We start from the raw sequence: 22,294 nt of genomic DNA, 5'->3' as shown, positions 1-22,294 counted from the left end.
CTGATACAGAAATTAAGTACATGAAAGCAATTATTTAGGTATCTGCAGACCAGTTAAATAGGCTAAACTCTGCTGGTATATTTCTGCTCCAGTAAAATTTATGGGCTAGGCCCAGACCAAGTTTAATTCACCCATCCATCATCTGGACCAACCCTATGCAACTAGGGTTGTCAGCTTTTCAATTAGCCTTGCTAATGAGTCTTCAAGAACATTCTGACTTGGGGGGGTGGCCCATTAGCAATGGATGCTCTTCCAGAAAAACTTTCCTCATTGCTACATTTCTTTGACAACAGAATGGCATGCAGAATAGGGCCATTTGGCAAGTCTGCACAGAATGTGTCACCTCCTACCAGTGAAGAACATGAGCAAAGTAAGAACGGTGTTTTGCTCAGCACCTCGCAGAATGAAGCCCATTGGGTCCTGCTGCTTAACATGTCGGTCACGTGCCCAATTTCTGTTTCGGCAAAAAAGAAAAGTTTCTGCGAAACAATCTGGGAAATACATGCATGTGAAAGACACAGAACTTTCCAGACATAATTGTACAGCAAATGATACATCCGAACCAAGCATTACTCTTAGTCACACAATATTAAGTCTGAAAGTCACACAAAGAAAGTAGAATTACTGTGGATTTAAGTAATATAACAAAGCACCAAGATCAGTCTTCCCAGTTATAGGTAATAGAAAGGTATCATCCTCTGAATAGAGACACTTTATTGCACAGATTCAAACTTCCACAGTCAAGTGGAGAGTGACGTTTTGGAGTCAGTTGAAGGACATAACACCCTGGCCTGCAGAGTCTGATGTCACATTTAGAGTTGCTTGTCAGGAAGAAAACGAAGTACGAATGAAGGTAGCTGGCAATTCATTCGCCATCTTCAAGTAGCTTTTGTAAATTGCTTTGGATCTTTAATAAGGAAAGAAAAATACAAAAGAAAGGGTTTGGATAAAACTTGCAGCCTCTTGTAAAACAGATGAACAGTCCAGTGTCATATGCTTTGCTTAACTGGAATATTTTCTCTGAAGTCAAGGCACTCAATCCAGTTAAATCCAAGCAGCCTGTAGATTAAATTTTATAAACTCTGTAGCAATGGTTTGCACAAACAGTTCTCATCCATCCTCAGGGATGCTTTTAAAAAGAGAATCACTGGAAAAAGTATCCTGAGGTCAACTAGCATGCATCAAGTGCCTCTTCCCCAAGGTCTATGAAGATTCTGCTCGTCTTTGTGTGATGAGTATTTGTTGATGGGGAAGAGAAATACCTTAGGAGGTTTCCATTGTCTGTTTCAGGGGTGAGGAACCTGTGGCCTTTGAGATGCTGCAACTCACCACTAGTCCTGCTGGCTTGGGCTGATGGAAGCGGAGTCAGCAACATCTCCAGGGCCACAGCCTCCCCATGTCTGGTCTATTGCTCCTATATTAGTGAACACATTGCAGAAAAGCAGGAGCAAATAGTGTGAAGGGGCCTCTGCACCTAGTTTTAGGCTCCATTCAATCTCCCTGGTAGAGGTTAGCCAGTTCATTTGTTTCGACTGTTAGCAAATGACCCTAAACGGGTACCATCTGCAGGCAGCAGGAAACTAGATAAGCAAATCTCCTAATAAATGGCAGAAATCAAGCCCCTGTCCATTGGAAGTACAACATTGTTTGGGAAACAGAGTGACTAATTAAGGCTTTTCTTTTAAGTAGAAAGGCAGGCTTTGCCGTTTGTCATATAAATATGAAGCACTCATTTGCACATTGCAAAAGGGCTTAACGTGTCTGTCGGAATACGTTTCACGGATCCGCCATGGATTCATATTTATTTGGTTATTTTATAAGTTTTTTAAGGTCTACTTTTGGTATAATTGCGCGCAAAAGTGAAAGTGAAAGCATGAATGAATAGTGTGATTCACTTACAAGATTAATCCGCCTTTATTTTGTAGATCCGGTCATGTTCAAAGTTGTTAATGAGCGTTAAACTTGCTTCCCGCCCTTTTGGAGGGCAGCAACAGTGATTTTATTGGTTAAAGTACTAATGATGATGTCACGTTTGTTCCCTAATAAAAGGCAGAGGCACCCCGCTTAGGCAGGAGGAGTAGCACGAGACCGCACGTTCTTTAGGAGAAGTTCGTTTATGTTCTTTTAGTTGGGTTTTAGTTGAAGTCAAGTTTAGTTTAAGGGGCTAGGAGCGGGCTGGACGGGTTGGATGGGTTTTTCTTTAGTTAGAGTTAGATCGCGGAAGATCATTCGGTTTTAGTTTTAGTTAGGTTCTTTTAGGTTAGCCTAGGGATAGGCCCGCGGAAGATATTTCGGTTTTAGTTTATTTAGTTAGCCTCGCGGAAGATTGGGCGCGCAGGGTCTTTAAGCTTAGGAGAACTTAGCTTAGGGGACGAGCCTACGCGGGTTCTGCCGAAGCCACTAAAGATACAGCCGGTGTCTGTCTTCCTTTGGGGTTAAAGGGGGGAGTAAAGTAAAATTTTTATTTCTTTAAACTGGTCCGTCTATTCAGAGTCAGGGTATATATTTTATTTCACGAGGCAACTTTTCTTTAAAGAAGGCAACTAGGAACTCACACACCATCAGAGTCTTCAATTGGCTTACTCATCATCCTTCAGACTGTGAGGCTTGGCCGGCGACCGTGCCCAAAAGCACGCGGAACGCTGGCCGCTTTCCCCGCAACTGGTACCTCGTGCATAACCAGTCCAAGGCCGTGCACGAGGAGCTCCAGCACCCATACCCCGACAAGTGGTGCCCCGTGTGAGGCAAAGCGTAGTCGAAAATCGCTTCCACGAAGACTCCGGTTAAAGGCAACATATCGGAAGTGGCTCGGAAACAGACGTTGAGAGGTGAGGTATAACGGCCCGGTTTATCCAGGATTTCGTTGCAGTAGCACGAATCCACCGCTTGCCCAAAGTACTGTAAATAGAAATTGCGCGCGTGTATATTTTGCCCCAAGGGGTCCCCGGGTAGAGCGGCAAGGAGTTTAGTGTAAGCCTACGGGCAGAGTAAGGTCTTCCCTAAAGCCTACGGGTGGGAAGGGTTCTGGCAAAAGCCTACGGGTGCCAGGGTCTGGCAAAAGCCTACGGGTGCCAGGGTTTTCGGTCAAAGCCTACGGGTAGGGCCGGTGTCTCCCGAAAAAGCCTACGGGTGGGAGGGAAAGGTTTTCTGGCTAAAGCCTACGGGTGCCAGGTTTTTCGGTCAAAGCCTACGGGTAGGGCCGGTAGCCCCTAGTAGAAGCCCACGGGTGGGGGCGGAGGTTTTCTGGCTAAAGCCTACGGGTGCCAGGTTTTTCGGTTAAAGCCTACGGGTAGAACCGGTGTCCCCTAGTAGAAGCCTACGGGTGGGGGAGGAAAAGTTTTGGAAAAGTGTTTAAAAAATGGGCTCCTCACTCTCAACTGCTCAAGTAAAATTTTGTGAAGATTTATTGTACCTTTTGAAAAGAAATGGTCACCCTGTCTCTGAATCAGAAGTAGAGCTTTTAGTTAAAACCATTGGGGAAATTTGTCCCTGGGTCCCTAAGGAGGGAACGAAAGATTTAGCCTCATGGGAAAGGATCGGGTTAGAATTTATGGCCAACCCGAAAATCGGAATTCCTGTACAATTAGTATGGAGCAAAGTAAGAAACTGCTTTCAACAAATCGCTCCAAGAAATGTTTTGCTTAATGGAACAGTGAATTTAGGAAATACTGCTTTTAATAGTGCCCCTGTGCTGCCGCTTGCGGTTGTGCCATTTTCGGCCCCCTCGCAGCAGCCAGTTCAGGCCCCGTTGTCGTACACGCACTCGCCCTTGTCCAATTTGTCATTGCCAGATTCATTGCCGCCTGTGCCGGTGCAGCAGACGCCGTCGGCCTTTCAAGCCCCGCCGCGGACTGCCCCACCGCCAGTCGCTCAGCAGTCATCGCAGGCCTTTTACCAGCCAGCGATTTCAAGTCAGCAGCAGCCGCGGACCTCGCTCCAAGCAACGGTCCCGCTTCCTTCATCGCAAGCCGCGCTTTTGCCAGCGATCCAGCAGCAGCAGCAGCAAGCAGCCTTTTTGCCAGCAAACCCTGCTGCCCTGCAGGCCGCGCTCAAGCCAGCAGCTCCAGTTTTGCAGCAAGCTGATTTCCAATCAACAGCAATCCAAGCTTCAATGCAAGCAGCACAACAGCAATTTACCAACCCTTCAGCACCTCCAATGCCAATGCAGATTCCAAGACAAGAGCAAAGCCAAACAATGATGATCCAGATGCCAGGACTTGCAGTACAGAGCCAACAACCTTATGCTCCAACTTCAAGTCAGCCATCTTGTCTTCATCCAACTTCAAGTCAGCCATCTTGTCTTCATCCAACTTCAAGTCAGCCATCTTGTCTTCATAGTCAGCCATCTTCAAGGCATCCAGATGTCAAAGACTCTTTAGCACCATCTAGTGGCTCATCATTTGGAAAGCATCAAGAAGATTTAAACTCACTGATGCCACCTACAGATCCAACAGCAATGCAGCCCATCTGCAGAACCCAAGCTTTGGAAGCAGCTTTGGGACAAATAGACTTTAGTGCTGATCCAATGCACATCTTTCCAGTGATTCGTGCTAATGGAGGACAACCTGCAAGATATCAAGCCATTCCTTTTGAAACACTACGTGAACTGCGAAAAGCCATACGCGAAAATGGACTTCAAGCTCCTTATACTAGAAGTTTACTTGAAGGACTGTCCACTAGTAGACTTCTGCCATCTGATTGGAAGTTGATTCTTCGCACCTTCCTGTCGCCTACAGATGCTCTTCTGTGCCTGCAAGAGTGGAAAGAAGTAGCAGCCAGACGTGCAACGCCACTTGCCACAGAAGATATGCTCACAGGATCAGGACATTACTCCAATCTCAATCAACAGCTAGCCATACCTGATGCTGCACTTGTCACCATAGCAGACATTGTAGTCAAAGCTTGGCGCAGACTACCCAATCGCACAGATGCTAGCTCAGTATCAGGATTCGCTGCAGTTAGGCAAGGTCCAAAAGAACCTTATGGGGACTTTGTGGATCGCCTGATTGTTGCAGTGGAACGCCAGATAGAAGATCGTCATGCCAGAAACATGCTGACAAAACAACTTGCCTTTGAAAATGCCAATGATGACTGCAAGAATGCCCTAACAGCAGTTGCAGCTCGTCCAGATGCCACATTGACTGAGATGCTACGCGTCTGCCAGAATGTCGGTACCCACTCCTACAAAGCACAGCTCTTGGCAGCTGCGGTACAGATGCCACGTCAAGACAGCTCTACGCCAGTCAAGAAGTGCTATGGGTGTGGAGGCGATGGGCATTTCCGGTCGCAGTGCACAACAACGCCAAGGCCTTCTGCCAAGCCGCCAGAGAGATGTCCCATCTGTCAGAAAGGATTTCATTGGGCGAATGATTGTCGCTTGAATCCACAAAACACATCACCTACCTCATCTCCAGTTCAGGGAAACGGTTCTGCGGGCCGCGCCCCGGCCCCGGTAAAACAATAGGGTGCAAGTTCAAGAACATCATGAAGGTCAACCATCCCAGAAAGGTGAACAACGCTACTCCTTATCCAGGTCATCAGGAAAAAAGAGTGATCCAGAGAGATATCTACTCTTCAGATGTCCAGAGAAAAGATGTGACCTCATCAAGCATTCAGGTTCCAGAGGTTTCATCATCTGCCTTACCTATTCAAAGGGTTCCAGTAGAGAACACAGCATTCAGTTCACCTCCTGCCAACCGCCTTTCAGTTCCTACTGATGTTACCCCCGCTTCACAGCAAGCAATCACAGTCAAGTCTCTGATCGCAGAATTGCCTTCAACGTTGAGAAGACATCCTACTGAAGTCAACCTCGCAGCACCTGAGCTTTACTCACCTTCGAGTCAAGGTCAATCTGTCATTGAAGGACATTTGCCCTTGATGAAACAGCAATATCCAGGTAGCAGCCCAGCTGATGATCACTTTCCATGTGGCCAAAGAATGCAAGTGAGTGAGACAGCTCCCTCTTGTGGAAGTTTAAACATCACTCCAGTTAACAATGTCCACACCTTTGTGTCACCTCCAGCTTTTAAGCTCAGCCCGCCACAACCAAACAACTATCAGGAACAACAACTTCTACTGCCTCGTGTCAAAGAAGAAGTTCCATCCTGCCAGTTTGATGCACAACTGACTGAATGCCAACGGGTTCAACAGCATCAGCAACTTTTACCAACAGAGGAACCTCAAGTTTGCCAACTCAACGCCAAGCAGCTTCAGAGTTGCCAACTTCAGCAGTGCAAAAAACCCGAAGCCAAAAAGATATCTTCAAACACTGCCAACGAAGAACAAGAAGAATCTTCTGTCCCAGGTATACCACTCTTCTTAACAGAGGACTGTTACTTTTCAAATCCATGGTTTGCTCAGCAATTGCCAACATCCATTCGTGGTCCATTCCCAGACACCTCAATTTGCCTTATCCTGCCTAGGATGGATCGCCTCCCTGCCACAGTCACACTGACTGCAGGCCTAGTTCGAATCACAGATTCATCGCAGTTGCTGATTCCAGGATTTTCAACTGTTCCTTGTGTCCTAACAAAAGGTTTGGAAATTGCCAGACTCTATTTGCTTACTTCTACGCCTACAGCTCCTGTAGACTCTTTGCCTCCTCAGACAGCAATGGCGCTAATCAAGATTACAGAAGAACGCCCTCATCTCGTCTTAGAAATGGGTGGACGAAAGATCAAGGGTCTTCTTGATACAGGCGCAGATGTTACAGTGATCGCCAGAAAAGATTGGCCTGACCAGTGGGCAACGACTGTCACCCAGGAAGTCTTCGGAGTCGGAGGTTTCGAACCCGCCCACCAGAGCGTGCATCCGATTACCTTCCAGTCAGACTCAGGCTCCATGGTGCAGCTCCGTCCACTTGTTATGGATGTGCCTATCACCCTTTGGGGTAGAGACTTATTGTCTAAAGCAAGAACTGTTGTCCATACGCATTTTTGATGTGGGCCTTTGCATCAGCGCCAGTACATGCTCTTCCACTCACATGGAAGGAAGGACCCCCTGTATGGGTCGACCAATGGGCGCTGACGTCAGAAAAGCTCGCTGCAGCAGAGGCCCTAATCAAAGAGCTGCTACACCAGGATCGTGTGCAACCCTCTAATAGCCCTTGGAACACTCCAATTTTCGTCATCAAGAAGTGGAAAATGGCGTTTGCTTCAAGACCTGAGAAAAATCAACGAAAGAATTGTTCCAATGGGTCCCCTTCAATGTGGACTTCCTAACCCTAACCTCATTCCTAGAAACCATCAGCTTGCAATCATCGATCTTAAAGATTGTTTCTTTACCATTCCACTGGCACCTGCAGATCAAGAAAAGTTCGCTTTCACTCTACCTGTGTTCAATAACACCAGACCAGCTTCCAGATACTCTTGGAAGGTACTCCCTCAAGGAATGGTGAATTCGCCGACTCTCTGCCAGAACTTTGTAGATAAAGCATTACAGCCTTTCAGAGCACAATATCCAGCCTTAGAAGTTTGTCATTACATGGATGACATCTTGATCCATGGAGAAAAGGTCTCAGAGCATCATATTGAGCATCTTACGCGCATCCTGAACTCTTTTGGGCTTTGTATTGCCCCAGAAAAGGTACAGCGCACTGCTCCATTTCATTACTTGGGTCACAGACTGCTTCAAGATACAGCCCTGCCGGAGATGCCGAGCATAGTCATTCCAGAATCCTTTACTTTAACACAATTGCAGCATCTCTTGGGACAGATAAACTGGGCTCGAAAGTCTCTAGCAGTTCCAACATCTGAACTCTCGCCATTGTTTTCTGCTCTTAAGGGACATACATCTCCTTCAGATGTTATTCCATGCACTTCTGAGATGCGTCTTGCTTTACAAGGGGTAAACACAAAACTGCACCAAATAGCTGTAGATCGTGTGCCAACAGCCAACTGCGCTCTTTCATGTGCTATCTTCACTACACCAAGATTGCCGACAGCAGCCTTATACGTTCCGGATACTTCCTCAAAGGTGGCAATCGTGGAGTGGATTCATCTTTCGCACACGCCTCAAAGGAATGTGTACCCCAGTATGGACGCTGTTGCTGATCTCCTTGTTAAGTGCAGAGGCCGTGCAATTCGCCTGAGTGGAAATGATCTGCTTTCCATCTACCTTCCTTTCTCTCAAGAACAAGTACTAACTTTGATTCAGTTTTCAGATAGTTTCCAAATTGCTATTGCAGATTTTGTCGGTTCATTCTTGTATAATCCTCCTAAGGACAAAAGATTCACTTTGTTGCAACAAGTAAACTATCACCTTTCATCCATGTTGGTGCTTCAGCCTATTCCCACTGCAAAAACTCTGTTCACAGATGGCTCCTCTTCCTATGGTGTCCTTGCATGGAAGGAGGATGGACAATGGAAAACTGTGTTTACAGAGAAACAACTTTCAGCACAAAGATCGGAACTGGCAGCAGTGATTCTTGCTTTTCAGACTTTCGCTACAGAAGCATTTAACCTCGTTGTAGATTCTCAGTATGTATATAGACTGTTGTCATCGCTTCCAGTTGCTTATCTGTCTCCGTCCATGGACGAAAATCTCTTTAATCTGTTCGCACAGCTTCAAGAACTACTACAGAGACGTTCATTTCCCTTTTTTGCTGCACACTTGCGCTCTCATTCTAACCTTCCAGGATTCCTGGTGGAAGGAAATGCAGTAGCAGACGCTGCCCTCAGGACTCTAGCTTTCTCCTTGTTCGACAATCCTGTGACAAGCCATGAAACTTTCCACCAATCAGCAAAGGTTCTACACAAGACCTTCAACATTCCAATGTCACAAGCAAGGGACATTATTTCATGCTGCCCTTCGTGCTCCAAGTCTCCTATCTGCTTGCCATTTGACGCTGTAAATCCTCGAGGCACGGAGGCGAATCAGCTGTGGCAGATGGATGTGACACATGTCCCAGCCCTTGCTCCAATGTCTAAGTTGCATGTCACAGTGGACACCTTTTCAGGTTTCATTTGGGCTACAGCACTGAAGGGAGAAACTACGAGGCACGTCATACAGCACTGCATGAGAACCTTTTCAGTTATGGGAAAACCTCAAGCCATTAAAACAGATAATGGCCCGGCCTATGCTTCTCAGGCCTTTAATGACTTTTGTGTGCAATGGAATATTTCCCTATCCCACGGGATTCCGTTTAATTCGACAGGCCAAGCTCTCATTGAAAGGACACACCTCACTTTCAAAACTCTGCTCCACAAACAGACCGCAGGACGTCACCTTCCAGCCTCGGAGATCCCTTTGGCAGTTGCAAAGGTGCTGTTCACCTTAAATTTTCTTCTCTTTCCACATAACAAGCCTCATTCCCCAGTGGATCTCCACTTCAAGAAAGAAGAACAGCTTCCTCGACCTTTGGTCTCTTATCGCCTCTTGCCTGACATTGAATGGCGAGGACCAGTTCCACTCATCACTTGGGGTCGTGGATATGCTGCAGTTGCCCTTGAAGAAAAGGCTGTTTGGGTGCCTGCCAGATGTGTGCGCCCTTGGAGAGCTAAGGAACCAAGTTGAGAATATCCACCTCGTTGTTTGGCTGCACTAGTTTCCAGTGTCAAATGCAGCAATTCTTCAAAAGTGCTCAACTAACAGCACCAGTTGAGTTCTGGGCAGTTTGCCTTACTATCCTTAACCTATGCCTTTTGTTTGCCTCTGGGCGGCCTCTGGTTCCTGGCTGCCTAGATTTGTTCCAGTTACTCTCATACCTGCACTCACTAGCAGATCACCTTGATTTGCTTGCTTAACCTTCTTTCTTCTACAGGTATCGTTGGTTCTTCAGAACTCGATGTTTCAGTACTTTCCTGAGCTCCATGAACTTTTCCTGAGTTCCAGGACTATTTCTTCTACATGGTCGTGTGTAGTCGGAGAAGAAGGCGACCGGCAACTCATTCATCGTCTTCATCCTCCTCTCCAACACCATTTTGCAGTTCTAAACCTGTCTTGTACTTTATATTGTATTTGTAAAAATTGCATATTTGCCTTTGTATGCTTCTTGAAATATCCGCCTCGCATATTACATGTGTTTTCCATATAGCTTGATAATTAATGATATGGATGTTTATATATGCAAAGCTTTTCTGCAATGGTTTCCATTTAGAGCGTCACAACTTTGATGATATGGAAATGTTTATGTAAGGTTAAAAACATTGTCTTTGTGCAGTTCTAGTCATAGACATATTCATACATATATGTTTTATTTCAGTAATCCTAAATCTCCACGTTGTGCTTGCAAAAGTTGTAGTTTAAAAATGTGGTAACATTTATATGCCTTATTTGAAATATTTCCTTTGGTCAAAGAATTGGTCATTCTCGGATTTGTTCAAGATATATGTGTCAAGTCTGGTGGCATCCTACCCTTTTGGTACCCCTATTTTCTTTGAAGAATACCCCTCTATATGCTACCTTTTGGCAGTAAACCAGGTTCCCAGCTTTTCCCTTCACTCTGTTTCCTGCTGTTGATGGGAGACCTTTATGTAGTTGGTTTAATTCCCATCTCGTTTCGCTGGAAACCCTTGCGTAGATGGTTTAAATCCTCATCCTGGCTGGGACACCTTTATATAGGTAGCTTAAATCTCCTCTTGTGGCGAAAACCACTTGTACTTAGGTGCCTTAAATCCCCTCTCTGGAATCGGACCCTAGTTCCCCGTTACCTGTGGTCGCTGTGGTAAGTCCAGAATCTAAAGTTCCCTCGATTCTGTAGCCTCAGAGCCACAACCCTTTTATGTTTCCTTATCCATTTTCCTTAGTTTTACAAATAAAAAATTAAAAAAAAATGGGGGAGGGGTCTGGGTAGGCCATGTAGCCCCAGCTCTAGTTATACTTTAATTTTGGGTCCCGGATCGGGACCTCTCTTATGTTTGAGCAGTCGTTATCCGTTATTCTTAATTTTGGACCTGTATCAGGTCCTCTCTTGTGTTTGAGGAGTAATTTGTTATTTTACGCTGCACGCGAAAGTATACATGCTTATGAGGTGATTTGTTGTGTTACACTACACATTGAAGTATATATTTATGCCTAAAAGGTTTACAGTGTATCGGATCGATCACTTTTTATGTTCGGCTAGTGGTTTGTTATTTTCATGACTTTATTGCTACATTATTGTACAAGTATTTCCTCTGATGAAGGGGATGAATATTGATGGTGTTGCTAGTGTTTATATCACAGTTTTGATGTGGACACTGTTGGCACTGTTGATGCTCTGCCCTTTCATGTCGAGTTCTATATCTAAATAAATGGTAATGTTTGTGTCAGATAAATGCTTATGATATCTTTAACCTTCTTTTTTATATAACTAAATCAAAAATAATTTAATTTAAAACAAAAAAAGAAAGATGATATGTCGGAATACGTTTCACGGATCCGCCATGGATTCATATTTATTTGGTTATTTTATAAGTTTTTTAAGGTCTACTTTTGGTATAATTGCGCGCAAAAGTGAAAGTGAAAGCATGAATGAATAGTGTGATTCACTTACAAGATTAATCCGCCTTTATTTTGTAGATCCGGTCATGTTCAAAGTTGTTAATGAGCGTTAAACTTGCTTCCCGCCCTTTTGGAGGGCAGCAACAGTGATTTTATTGGTTAAAGTACTAATGATGATGTCACGTTTGTTCCCTAATAAAAGGCAGAGGCACCCCGCTTAGGCAGGAGGAGTAGCACGAGACCGCACGTTCTTTAGGAGAAGTTCGTTTATGTTCTTTTAGTTGGGTTTTAGTTGAAGTCAAGTTTAGTTTAAGGGGCTAGGAGCGGGCTGGACGGGTTGGATGGGTTTTTCTTTAGTTAGAGTTAGATCGCGGAAGATCATTCGGTTTTAGTTTTAGTTAGGTTCTTTTAGGTTAGCCTAGGGATAGGCCCGCGGAAGATATTTCGGTTTTAGTTTATTTAGTTAGCCTCGCGGAAGATTGGGCGCGCAGGGTCTTTAAGCTTAGGAGAACTTAGCTTAGGGGACGAGCCTACGCGGGTTCTGCCGAAGCCACTAAAGATACAACCGGTGTCTGTCTTCCTTTGGGGTTAAAGGGGGGAGTAAAGTAAAATTTTTATTTCTTTAAACTGGTCCGTCTATTCAGAGTCAGGGTATATATTTTATTTCACGAGGCAACTTTTCTTTAAAGAAGGCAACTAGGAACTCACACACCATCAGAGTCTTCAATTGGCTTACTCATCATCCTTCAGACTGTGAGGCTTGGCCGGCGACCGTGCCCAAAAGCACGCGGAACGCTGGCCGCTTTCCCCGCAACTGGTACCTCGTGCATAACCAGTCCAAGGCCGTGCACGAGGAGCTCCAGCACCCATACCCCGACACGTGTCCACAAGGGCAAATTTTCTGTCCTCCGTAGATGCCTCAGTGCCATGGTAACGATTAGAAGCTCTGTAGAAGTCTTATGTTGCGTTTTGCTAATGCAAAATCATTCCCACAAAGAGCCCTTTTTATAGTGAGCCATAATTTTTTTTTTTTGTAAATAAAACTCACATGAGAGCTGCAAAGGAAGAATCTAGCCATCTTAAAGTGTACCTGAGATTGTTCCTTGTCAAGCAAGGCTTGTATCTGCTGTCGTTTAAAGTTGGCACCAAACGCAAGCCCCACTGGGATTAGTGCCACTTGGAGCTGCTATGTGGAGCGAATTCGAAAAAGTGAGACTTGCAACCCCTGATTACTTTGCACAATTCAGTTTCAAATTCCCTTTGACCACCATGGTTTGAAATCAAGACATATAAGCAAAGGAAAACGCTTTGCCTGTCATGGTGAGATCAGGCAACTGACAGGTAGGCAGCCCCACCACCTGTCAAAGTAGCTTGTGGAGGCCGGGGGACATCAAAATCCAGCTTGTCAGCTGGATCCAGTTCCTGTAACCTTCAGGTAGGAATCCCCCCCCCCTTTGCCAAATGGGCTGGCACAAAAGCAGTGCTATGAGTTTCAGAATGGTTGTTAAGCACCATGCCACCCTTATATACATTAACTTCACTTTCCATGCTCATACATACCAGCAGCTGTTTTCTTAGGAAGAAGAAGAAGAAGAAGATTTTGGATTTGATATCCCGCTTTTCACTACCCAAAGGAGTCTCAAAGCGGCTAACATTCTCCTTTCCCTTCCTCCCCCACAACAAACACTCTGTGAGGTGAGTGGGGCTGAGAGACTTCAGAGAAGTGTGACTAGCCCAAGGTCACCCAGCAGCTGCATGTGGAGGAGTGGAGACACGAACCCGGTCCCCCAGATTACGAGTCTACCGCTCTTAACCACTACACCACACTGGCAGGACAGGAATGGGGAACCTTTTGCCCACCAGATGTTGTTGGACAACAACTCCCATCATCCCTGATTGTTAGCCATGCTGCCTGGGGCTGATGGAAGCTGGAGTCCAACACCACAGGTTCCCCATCCCTCTTCTAGGACTTGGAAGGTCTGGCTACCTTGGGAAACTTTTTTAAAAATGCAACAATTCTTAGTTAGACAGTTCTCTATTAGTCACCTTTTCCAGTTTGATAAGATTAGCTGTTAGCTCCTCAGAGAGACCAACAATGTTAAGAGGCAGTTGAGATCCCAGACCTTCTTTTATTGGATATCTGAAATGGAGAGTAAATGTGGGGAAAGGGAAGCAGAAGACAAGTTAAAAATGCACAAAGGAGATGTCTGGAGTTTTGTGAGATGGTGAGGTAAGCAACTAGAATAAGAATGTACAGAAATATAGCACTGGATTAAATTTTACTTTTACCTCATGTCAGTTAAGGAACAAAACGCCGAAAATAGTGTGCGCTATGCACATGCAATCCTATACATGTATACTCAGGAAAAAGTCCTATTAAATGCAATGGGAATTACTCTCATGTAAGACTGCAGATTTAAAATGACTGCTTGAAGAGCAGAATGAAAGCCTAACTCCAGGGGAGAAACTGCGGGATAGATGATGATGAAGCTAGGTCTAGCAGGATGACTATAATAGCAAAAAATGGAAAGATAAAGAAGATTCCAACAACAAAATCATTCTTACACATGGGTATGTGAATCCACAAAGGAAGCCATGGTGCCAAGCTGCTCTTCCAGAATGTAGATTTTATATCTCATGTAGAAAGTCGAGAAAATGAGTACACAAACACTGTAGGAGAGGAGGATTGAGGACAAAAAAACCACTGAATTACTGTTACATTCATTTAGCCATGTAACATTATTAGGAATTTAACAGTTAAATTTCCACCACATTAAGCTGATGTGCCTCAATTTCAGAAAGCAAAGCTCAATCATGCAAAAAGACTTTCAGAGTGACATTGCAGGTATTTTTCCTCAAGTGTTTTCAATTTGGTAATATAAACTCATCCAGATCTTCACCCTTTACAACAGAGGTGGCTAATGTGGGGTCTTTCAAAATATAATGTTGGACTAGAACTCCCATCAGCTCTAGCGAGCACAGCCAATGGTCAAGAATGATGGGAGTTGTAGTCCAATGACATCAGGAGGGCAGCAAGATGCAATGGTGCTTAACTCTCCACTGCTTGCTGCAGTCACCCCAGAATACAGCAGAATGTATACACTGAAGCTCTACTGCTGTCTACTCCACCAACCTACATATCTGCAACCTGGTTTGCAATGTTGTTGGCTGTTTCAATTCACCCATGGTCTTTTAAAATATCTCTCAATCTCCTTTCAGTTAGCCTCCAGGAGTCCGGCAAAATGCTTTTAGAAAATCGCATAAGCCTGTTATCCATATAACACAACTCTGAGCTATTTATAAAGGTCACACATTTTTTTGCTTCCATTTTCCCCACTGGAAATTTGTACTGTGGAACATATTCAGATTCTTTACTGGCGTGCAGCTAATGGGGGGGGGGGAGAGAATGTGCAAGCTGTTTATTTAGCCACAGGAAGCACAGCATTCTGAAAGCATCCCAGATTTATGCCAGCAAAGTTTCCCAGTCTTGCTTTTGCAATTTGCAGTTTGGGGAATGGGTTATATATACTTACAGAATTGCATAGAGAATAAGTATGTGGTTCACAGTCAAAAACTTCTGGTAATTCACTCTGTAAAGGACTCCAAGGATTCTAGGAGGAGGAGCTATGAGAAGAATAAAATATTTATTGAAGAACCATACAACCCGACACACTCCATAAGACAACAACTGCCAAATGGCTATAGGGTGCAAGTTGACTGTTGTTGTTGTTCCCCCTTCCTCACTAATTAAAAATATTAAAATATGTTAATTCATGTTATGCTCTAATGCCACTTAATGAAGGGTAACTGGCTTGGTCTATTATGCAATATGATTATGCTCTAAATCAACTGAGCACACCTTTATATCTAAGAAAGCCTTGATTAAAACCTACAGCTTAAATATGTGGTTAATAGATGAGCTAATGTTCTCAGCCATATGTAAGATAGCATTCCAAACTGTAAGTTGATCTGAAGGGGATATTATTCAGAACAGTGGGGCAAAGAGAGGAATTCTAGAAATATGCAAGGCTATGGTTGTGCTACATGGAGCAGAACCTGCACAGAGCAAGATACGGTGTCATAAGTAGACTCCAGCTGTAAACCAAAAGAACACATAGCTGGGAGAAGTTTCCAATTATGGGTGCAGTCTTGGGCCCATTCCTTCCTCACTTCCTACCCACAACAGGCATTCTCCCTACTGAAATGCTGATTTTCACCTTTCTGCTTGGTATGTCACATTCTACCAGGAGGTTTGCACATGTGATCATCTCCTGCATCTTTCCAGAATTTTGCCTCAAAAATTAAGATCAAATAAAACTGTGAAAGTCTGTATACATTTTTATTTTTTTGCCACTGTGAGCTGGATCCACAAAAATGTGAGCAGAAGAGAAGCAGCTGCTAGCTTGCTTTGACAAATACTTTCCTATGAGTTAGTGCTATCAGAGGTCGATTCTGTAGCAGTTCCATAGCTGTCAAGTTTCAGATTTGAAAATAAGGGATCAGCAGCCTCACCTATCCCGGGGACAGTCACATGGCAGTGGTGGGCAGAGCCAGAAGCAAAAGTGGGTGGCACTGGTGTGAACGCGCGCAGTAGGATTACTGTATTTTGGAAACGCTGCCCGTGGGCTACGCCTGTAAGCACGGGAAATGGCTCCCGCTTGCTTTGAGGCTGCAAGGAGGCAAGGTCTTCCCAGTCCCTGGCCAGCAGGGGGAGGGAGAGGAGCTGCTTCCTTAGAAAAAACGGGAGATTAAAGGGATATAAAAAATAAGGGATAGCAGCGGGAAACTGCTTGAAATAAGGGAGATTCCCGGGGGAAACGGGATACTTGACATCAATGAGCAGTTCTCTGGCTTCTGCTTGGGCAAGAGGTTGCATAAAGTTCTTGCTCAAGTAGAAGAACACCTGCAGAAGTAATTTCACTTTTCACTCCCAGTGTTCTGCACAATGTGTAATATAGGGAGCCTCTCTGTGAGCAGAAGATACTTTCCACATATAGAAGGCCATTTCTGGATTCAACCTATGGTCATTTTTAATTGCTGAATAATAATTTAATAATATAATATAATAAATATAATAAATATAATAAAATATAATAATAATAATAATAATAATAATAATAATAATAATAATAATAATTTATACCCCGCCCATCTGGCTGGATCTATCAGCCTAGCCCGCAACACCAGCTTCAAATGAGGATTTGCTCTATTTACCATTTCTTGGAAGATTCCTGATTTTATCATCACACAAATATTTAGCCTTAACATCTGTATGGACAGCCTTTGACTCCACCCTGGAGGTTTTCAGATGAGTCTGGGTCTCAACAACATGGTAATCTGTTGAAGAACAAGCATTTCAAGCTAAAAACAAATGTATGCAGTATTGGGATAACCAATGTGGTGTACTCCAAATGTTATCAAATGACAATTCCCGTCATTCCCGGCCAGCATGGCCAATTATCAGGCATAATGGGAGTTGTAGTCCAACAACACTGTGAACAACTTAAGGCATTGCATAACACCACAAAGTGCAATGCAGGTGCATAAACATTATTGCGAAGTTAGCCTCATTTCAGTAGGACGTGTCTTACACCCATGATTTTTGTGGTTGTCAGAACCATGGAGCAGATGCTTAACAGCCAGATTGATTAATATTTTAGTGTAGTTTGCATAATACTTCAGCACAGGATTCCAAGAAGCAAAAATGGCTTGCCTGGATTCTGCACGTTTGTGGCAGGTGGGAAGAGAGGACATGTCCGATGGTGGTGGCTTCAAAAAGTATGAAGGTGTTTGATCAAAACACTGACAAGAAGTGGCCTGTAGCTCAGTGTAGTGTACATGTTTTGTATGGTGCCAGATTCAATCCCTGGTGTCTCCAAGCAGGGTTGGTAAAGGACCTGGCAGAAATCTGGGGATCTACTGCTAGTCATTATGCAGATGACTCTGAGCCAGAAGGACCAATGGTTTGACATGGTATAAAGAAACTTCCAGCGTTCCCAATCAGCATGAATATGTTGAGAAGACATTGATTTGGCCTAAGTGCTCAAAAAATGAATTTGCAACCTCAAGATGAGGCTTCACACAATTATGTTCCCTTGGTGCTACTGAATAGCTAATACTTCATCCACAGTGTGATTTTACACAGAGCATGTTGGGACTAACCTATTAATTCTCTTGGACACGTGCCAACATGTGTCAAACTGTGCCTGACCCCTCCCCTCCATACAATAAAAACCAGGCATTATATGGACAGGTCTTACATATGTGTTGAAACCACTACAAAGAATTTAAAGCTTTTTGCACATTAAAAAGTACTACGTAAACAACAACTACATTTCCCACTCTTTGGCTGCATGCACACCATACTTTTAAAGCATATTTAAAGCACATGGCATCTCCCAAAGGAACCTGGGAAATGCATTTACCCCCTCACAGAGCTATAATTTCAAGCACTCTTAACAAAGCACAGTTCCCAGGACTCTTTGGAGGAAGTAATGAGCTTTAAATGTACAGAGTGTATGTAGCCTCTGGGAAAGTGCTCTAAATTCCTAGATAAAAGGCTGCAGTTTCTGCTTCTGGATAGTACAGAAATGGTTTATTATTCAAACCTTGGAAGGGTTCCAGTTCTGGAGTTTGAGAACCAGTGCTGCTGGATTCTTCCATCTCTTGTCTGCGCTGTTGGATGATGCCATCCAGTTCAGAAAAATCTTCATTGAAATCCTGAAGAAAAGATACACCAGAAATGTTAGTTAAGAATTAACAGTCTGTTCAATATTCTGCCCCCCCTGTCACTTTCAGTAATATGGATCAATGATATCACAATAGTAACAAATATTAAGCTTATCTAAAGCAATGTGGCGCAGTAGAAAATAGAAAATTTAGGTTGCAGTTCCATAATCCATCAAGTCAAGCTCTCTCAATCTAATCTAGTTTTCAAATAACTTAATTGTATCTTGGAATACAATTGGAAAGGATTACAGAGCTTCACTGTATGTTATTTAACCTCTTAGTACAAATGTACAAGAAGTTACAATTCTCTTACAATTGGCTTAGCTTGTTACCCAAACTAAGGCTTTTGGTTAAGCTCTCTTTTCACCAACCACAAGCCTGGGTTCAGATGACCCATTAAGCCACACCTGGGCTTATTTCAGGGCATCACAGAAGTAAAACAAGGACTGGGGAAGGGGAAAGAGGCTGCAAGCTTTTCTCCAGGAACCCACATTTTTGTGTGGCCCTGAAAACCTATGTCTTGAGAACCAGGTCACAGTGAGAGATCTATGATAGCTTTCTGCTCAGTTTATATGGAGACTGAATATTCTGAATAATTATTGCTTTTACGTCTGAAGATATTAATGTAAACCTCAAGCTTAAAAACTGGTTTGCCTGAGAAAAGGGCAGAACTAGTTCTAAAAAAAAAGTGTGATCCACCTTACTGAAATATATAAAACATTGATTAGCTCATTTAAGGGGGAAATGCATCTACGTTTGATACATCACATTGAATTCATGAAAAAGGATGTATCTTTGATGTCCACATGCTGACAAGGACATCTGAAAGGGGAAGTCTCTGTGTGAGCATCTACTTGTCCGTGCAATCAAGACTGTGGACTGGTATCAATCATGTGGAAGCCTATGCATGAACAGCTGTTCATGTGGAAGCTTCTCTTTTCAAATCTATGTACAAGTTACTCATGATGAATGTTGGAATAGAGCTCTAGTGACTTGCCAGAGGTTGACCAGGGAGCTTTACAAGTAAGCAATTAGCAAAGCATTTGATTGCAGTGAGCTTTCAGTAATCATAATGACATCAAGTCTTCAACAATCTTAATAACATCAAGTTCAGCATGTACATGCGGGTGTGCATCATGCATGAAATGGTCTATTAATGCCTTTGTCAACTCACTGCCCTCCAGATGTTTCTGACTACAATTCCCATCAGCCCCAGCCAGCATGTTCTGGCTGGGATTGTTGTAGTTTGAAATGTCTGAAGAACAGCAGGTTGGCAAAGGCTGGTCCATGCCAGAATTGGAGCAAGGAATTTCTTACAAAGCCTCCAATACTATCTCAAAACAAAAATCTTATTACTGAAAATTATATTGGCTCATAGTCCATATTGTTCCTCATCAGTTCTTTGCTTTTAATTTTATTAAAAAACAAAACTTACCAGTGGTAAAGTTGTTGGGCGATTTGCCCGGAAGCTATTTTCTGGAGAAGGAAGACTGGGACTGTTGCCAACACTAACATCCTGAAAACACATTTTAAAATGATACCATTTGATCAACTACTAATACTAAGAACACACACAGACACACCTGAAAAAGGTTTTCACTCACCTCTAGATGTTGACAAACTGATTTTAATAGTTTGTAAGCAGTGTCTCTGGACAGAAAGGACACGAATATGTACTGAAAAGAAAACCACCAAAATTATTTATTCAGCATTTGGGGAGACTGCCATAACTTGCTTTAGCTAAGAACAAAGGCACATAACAGACATTGTGTGTCATCCAACATGGCAAACTACTTTTTATCATCTGCCTTGATCATTTGTATCCAAGATTGATGCTGTCCGTATTGAGTTCCCCCTACAAGCTGACCACTACTAGCATATCTCAATCCTATGGTCACACTCAGATAAGCCTGCCCAACAGCTAGTTTTCCTAGACATACTTGGAGGGGCAAAATAGGCCTGTATCTCTATTACCACTGATTCAGTTGACATGCTTGCATTCCTGATGGCCCCAGCCACCATCATACCACATAGCCCGAAAACTATGTATCTTGGTTAGACAACAGCAGAGAACGGCTCTTGAGTGGCTGGATTTTGCCGAGGGACCACCAGTTGTAAATCTTTGGATTACAGGGGAAATGTTACTCTTCCCACAACTTTGCTTCAGGGTCTTTTTAATTTTATTATTTATTACATTTGTACACTGCCCTATACCTGTAGATCTCTGGGCGGTTCACAACATAGTCACAATATAAAAAACAGAAAATACATTATAAAAACAACCCAATAACCCCCCTTCCACAACACACTTTAAAAGGGTAACAGATGTCAATCAGCTGAAGGCCTAGTTAAAGAGGAACATTTTTGCTTGGTGAAAGCACTTCTTTTGTGTTAAGAGTTCCAGATATTCTCTTGGCAACTGCTCACTGACATTTCCAGTAACTGGGGCTAAGGATGGGTAAAAACACCAGGGGGATGAAGAGCAAGCCGTGTGTTTATTTTATTTCGTTTTAGTCCAACTTAGATCTTGCTTTTCTTTTCTGTATAAATGCAAAGTAATAATAAAAAGTAAGTAAAAATCTAACCTTCAATAAAAACCTGGACAGCCAATTAACAAGACCAACAGCTAATGGAGAAGGACAGGAAAAGGGGAGGGAAAACAAAACAAAATGGGGAATTAAAAGATGCTAAGAAGCTTCTCCCAAAATGTGCACTTACCCTATCAGAGACTGTTGTTATAACCAGGGCATTTGGCACTAGAAGGGCGGTCTTAGTTTTCTTTATCAGTGTCACTGACAACACAGGTATACTAATCTGAAATGAGATTGTATCAGTTATTAGAGTATAAAGATGATAACTTGGCTCCAGTAGTTTTCATGGTTACTGAGAAATAACCCATTGTGAGAAAGCTGGTTGTTGCATAGAGCTGTCACAAAGCAGCTGACATCTGCTTCCTGAGATACTTTGAGATATACAGCTAAACATGCAAGTCACACCCTGCTCCATCTCCAATTAAACCCTTGCTTAGAAGGGAAGCAGTTTGCTGATTCATTAACTCAGCTTCTCCAGAGAGACACATCTTGAACTGGGAAGACTAGTCAAATTACGTTACCACCAACTGATTAGAGGTTTTTTGTAGACCTAATGCTACATTAACAATTGGTATAGTCACTTCTATTAATAAAGTCAACATTATTTTACCCAGGGTTGTGGGGTTGAAACCACCGGATCCTTTTTAATTTTCTAATTCTACAAGTGTCCCAATGTTTCCATTAACATTTATATCATCACCCCCAACTATATTAAAAAAAAGAATTAAGCAAGAATCATTGAGTCCAATGCATCATAACACTTGACTTCATTTACCTTAGTGTCTTTGCCAAAGACCTTAGAATGGAAACAAATCCAGTTCTCCGATATGAATAGCTTCCCTTGGTACAAGATTTCTTTTTGTAATGCACAGGTAAAATCTGAAAGGGTCACAAGTACTATGTTATCTAACAGCTGCACTTGTGCAATGCTGTAAGCAACGTATTAAATACTGTCTATGAAATGTAAATGCTGTTATTCATTGATTCATTGTTATTCATTCATTGTTATTCATAATTCATTGAATTATATTTGGAAAAACAAACATCTTGGCTATGAACTAGAGAAGAGACTACCAAAAACTAAATATCAAAATTCACGTGTCAATGGCCAGAAATCTCTAACTAATATTTTAGCTAGTAATAGAAGTCCTTTCAAAAACTTTGAGGCATGCCAAACGGTTAGTGTTACAGAAAATTCAAACAAAACAAACAAAAATTCAAACAAAACAGGAAAATAAATTCAAACAAAACAGGAAAATATATAGCATTCAACTTACTTTTCCTCAAGGGTTCGTCAATTGGGACATCCAGAAACAGCTTGTGAAAGTGAGCATTTGCCTTAAACTAGTTGAGGAAACAAATGGATACATTTTGGTTATTGCTACATTAACATTACTATATATACACCAGCTGATGTCTATCTTTGCATTAAGCAACTGTAAGTCCCTTTTCTGCAGAAGATGTAGGAACTGGGGTTATATTATGCTATTCAGGAACAGAGGTACAGACTGGGGGCCTAATATTATTGGAAGGGAACGAAGTCCCAGGCAATG

General features: G+C 43.0%; 1 protein-coding gene across 3 annotated transcripts in view; it reads right to left on the bottom strand.

Moving 5' to 3' along the window:
* Nucleotides 1-266: 266 nt before the first annotated feature.
* Nucleotides 267-22,294, bottom strand: part of GRAMD2B (GRAM domain containing 2B) — a 64,751-nt gene continuing 42,723 nt past the window's right edge. For 2 of the 3 annotated variants that reach the window (XM_033164132.1, XM_033164133.1), the window contains exons 4-14: nucleotides 22,019-22,085; nucleotides 21,517-21,620; nucleotides 20,869-20,964; nucleotides 19,755-19,826; nucleotides 19,586-19,666; nucleotides 18,030-18,141; nucleotides 16,636-16,758; nucleotides 14,955-15,045; nucleotides 13,987-14,091; nucleotides 13,468-13,561; nucleotides 267-907 (exon numbers count right to left, since the gene is read on the bottom strand). In XM_033164132.1, the coding sequence (XP_033020023.1) occupies nucleotides 866-907; nucleotides 13,468-13,561; nucleotides 13,987-14,091; nucleotides 14,955-15,045; nucleotides 16,636-16,758; nucleotides 18,030-18,141; nucleotides 19,586-19,666; nucleotides 19,755-19,826; nucleotides 20,869-20,964; nucleotides 21,517-21,620; nucleotides 22,019-22,085 (987 nt within the window). In that variant the 3' untranslated portion in view covers nucleotides 267-865. The remainder of the gene's footprint in view (nucleotides 908-13,467; nucleotides 13,562-13,986; nucleotides 14,092-14,954; nucleotides 15,046-16,635; nucleotides 16,759-18,029; nucleotides 18,142-19,585; nucleotides 19,667-19,754; nucleotides 19,827-20,868; nucleotides 20,965-21,516; nucleotides 21,621-22,018; nucleotides 22,086-22,294) is intronic. The other variant, XM_033164134.1, reaches the window with a different exon arrangement.

This window comes from Lacerta agilis, chromosome 11 (genome assembly GCF_009819535.1).
Source record: "Lacerta agilis isolate rLacAgi1 chromosome 11, rLacAgi1.pri, whole genome shotgun sequence".
Lineage (NCBI taxonomy): Eukaryota > Metazoa > Chordata > Lepidosauria > Squamata > Lacertidae > Lacerta > Lacerta agilis.
The sequence above is the reverse complement of the archived record's forward strand: the minus strand, read 5'-3'. Positions and strand labels throughout refer to the sequence as shown.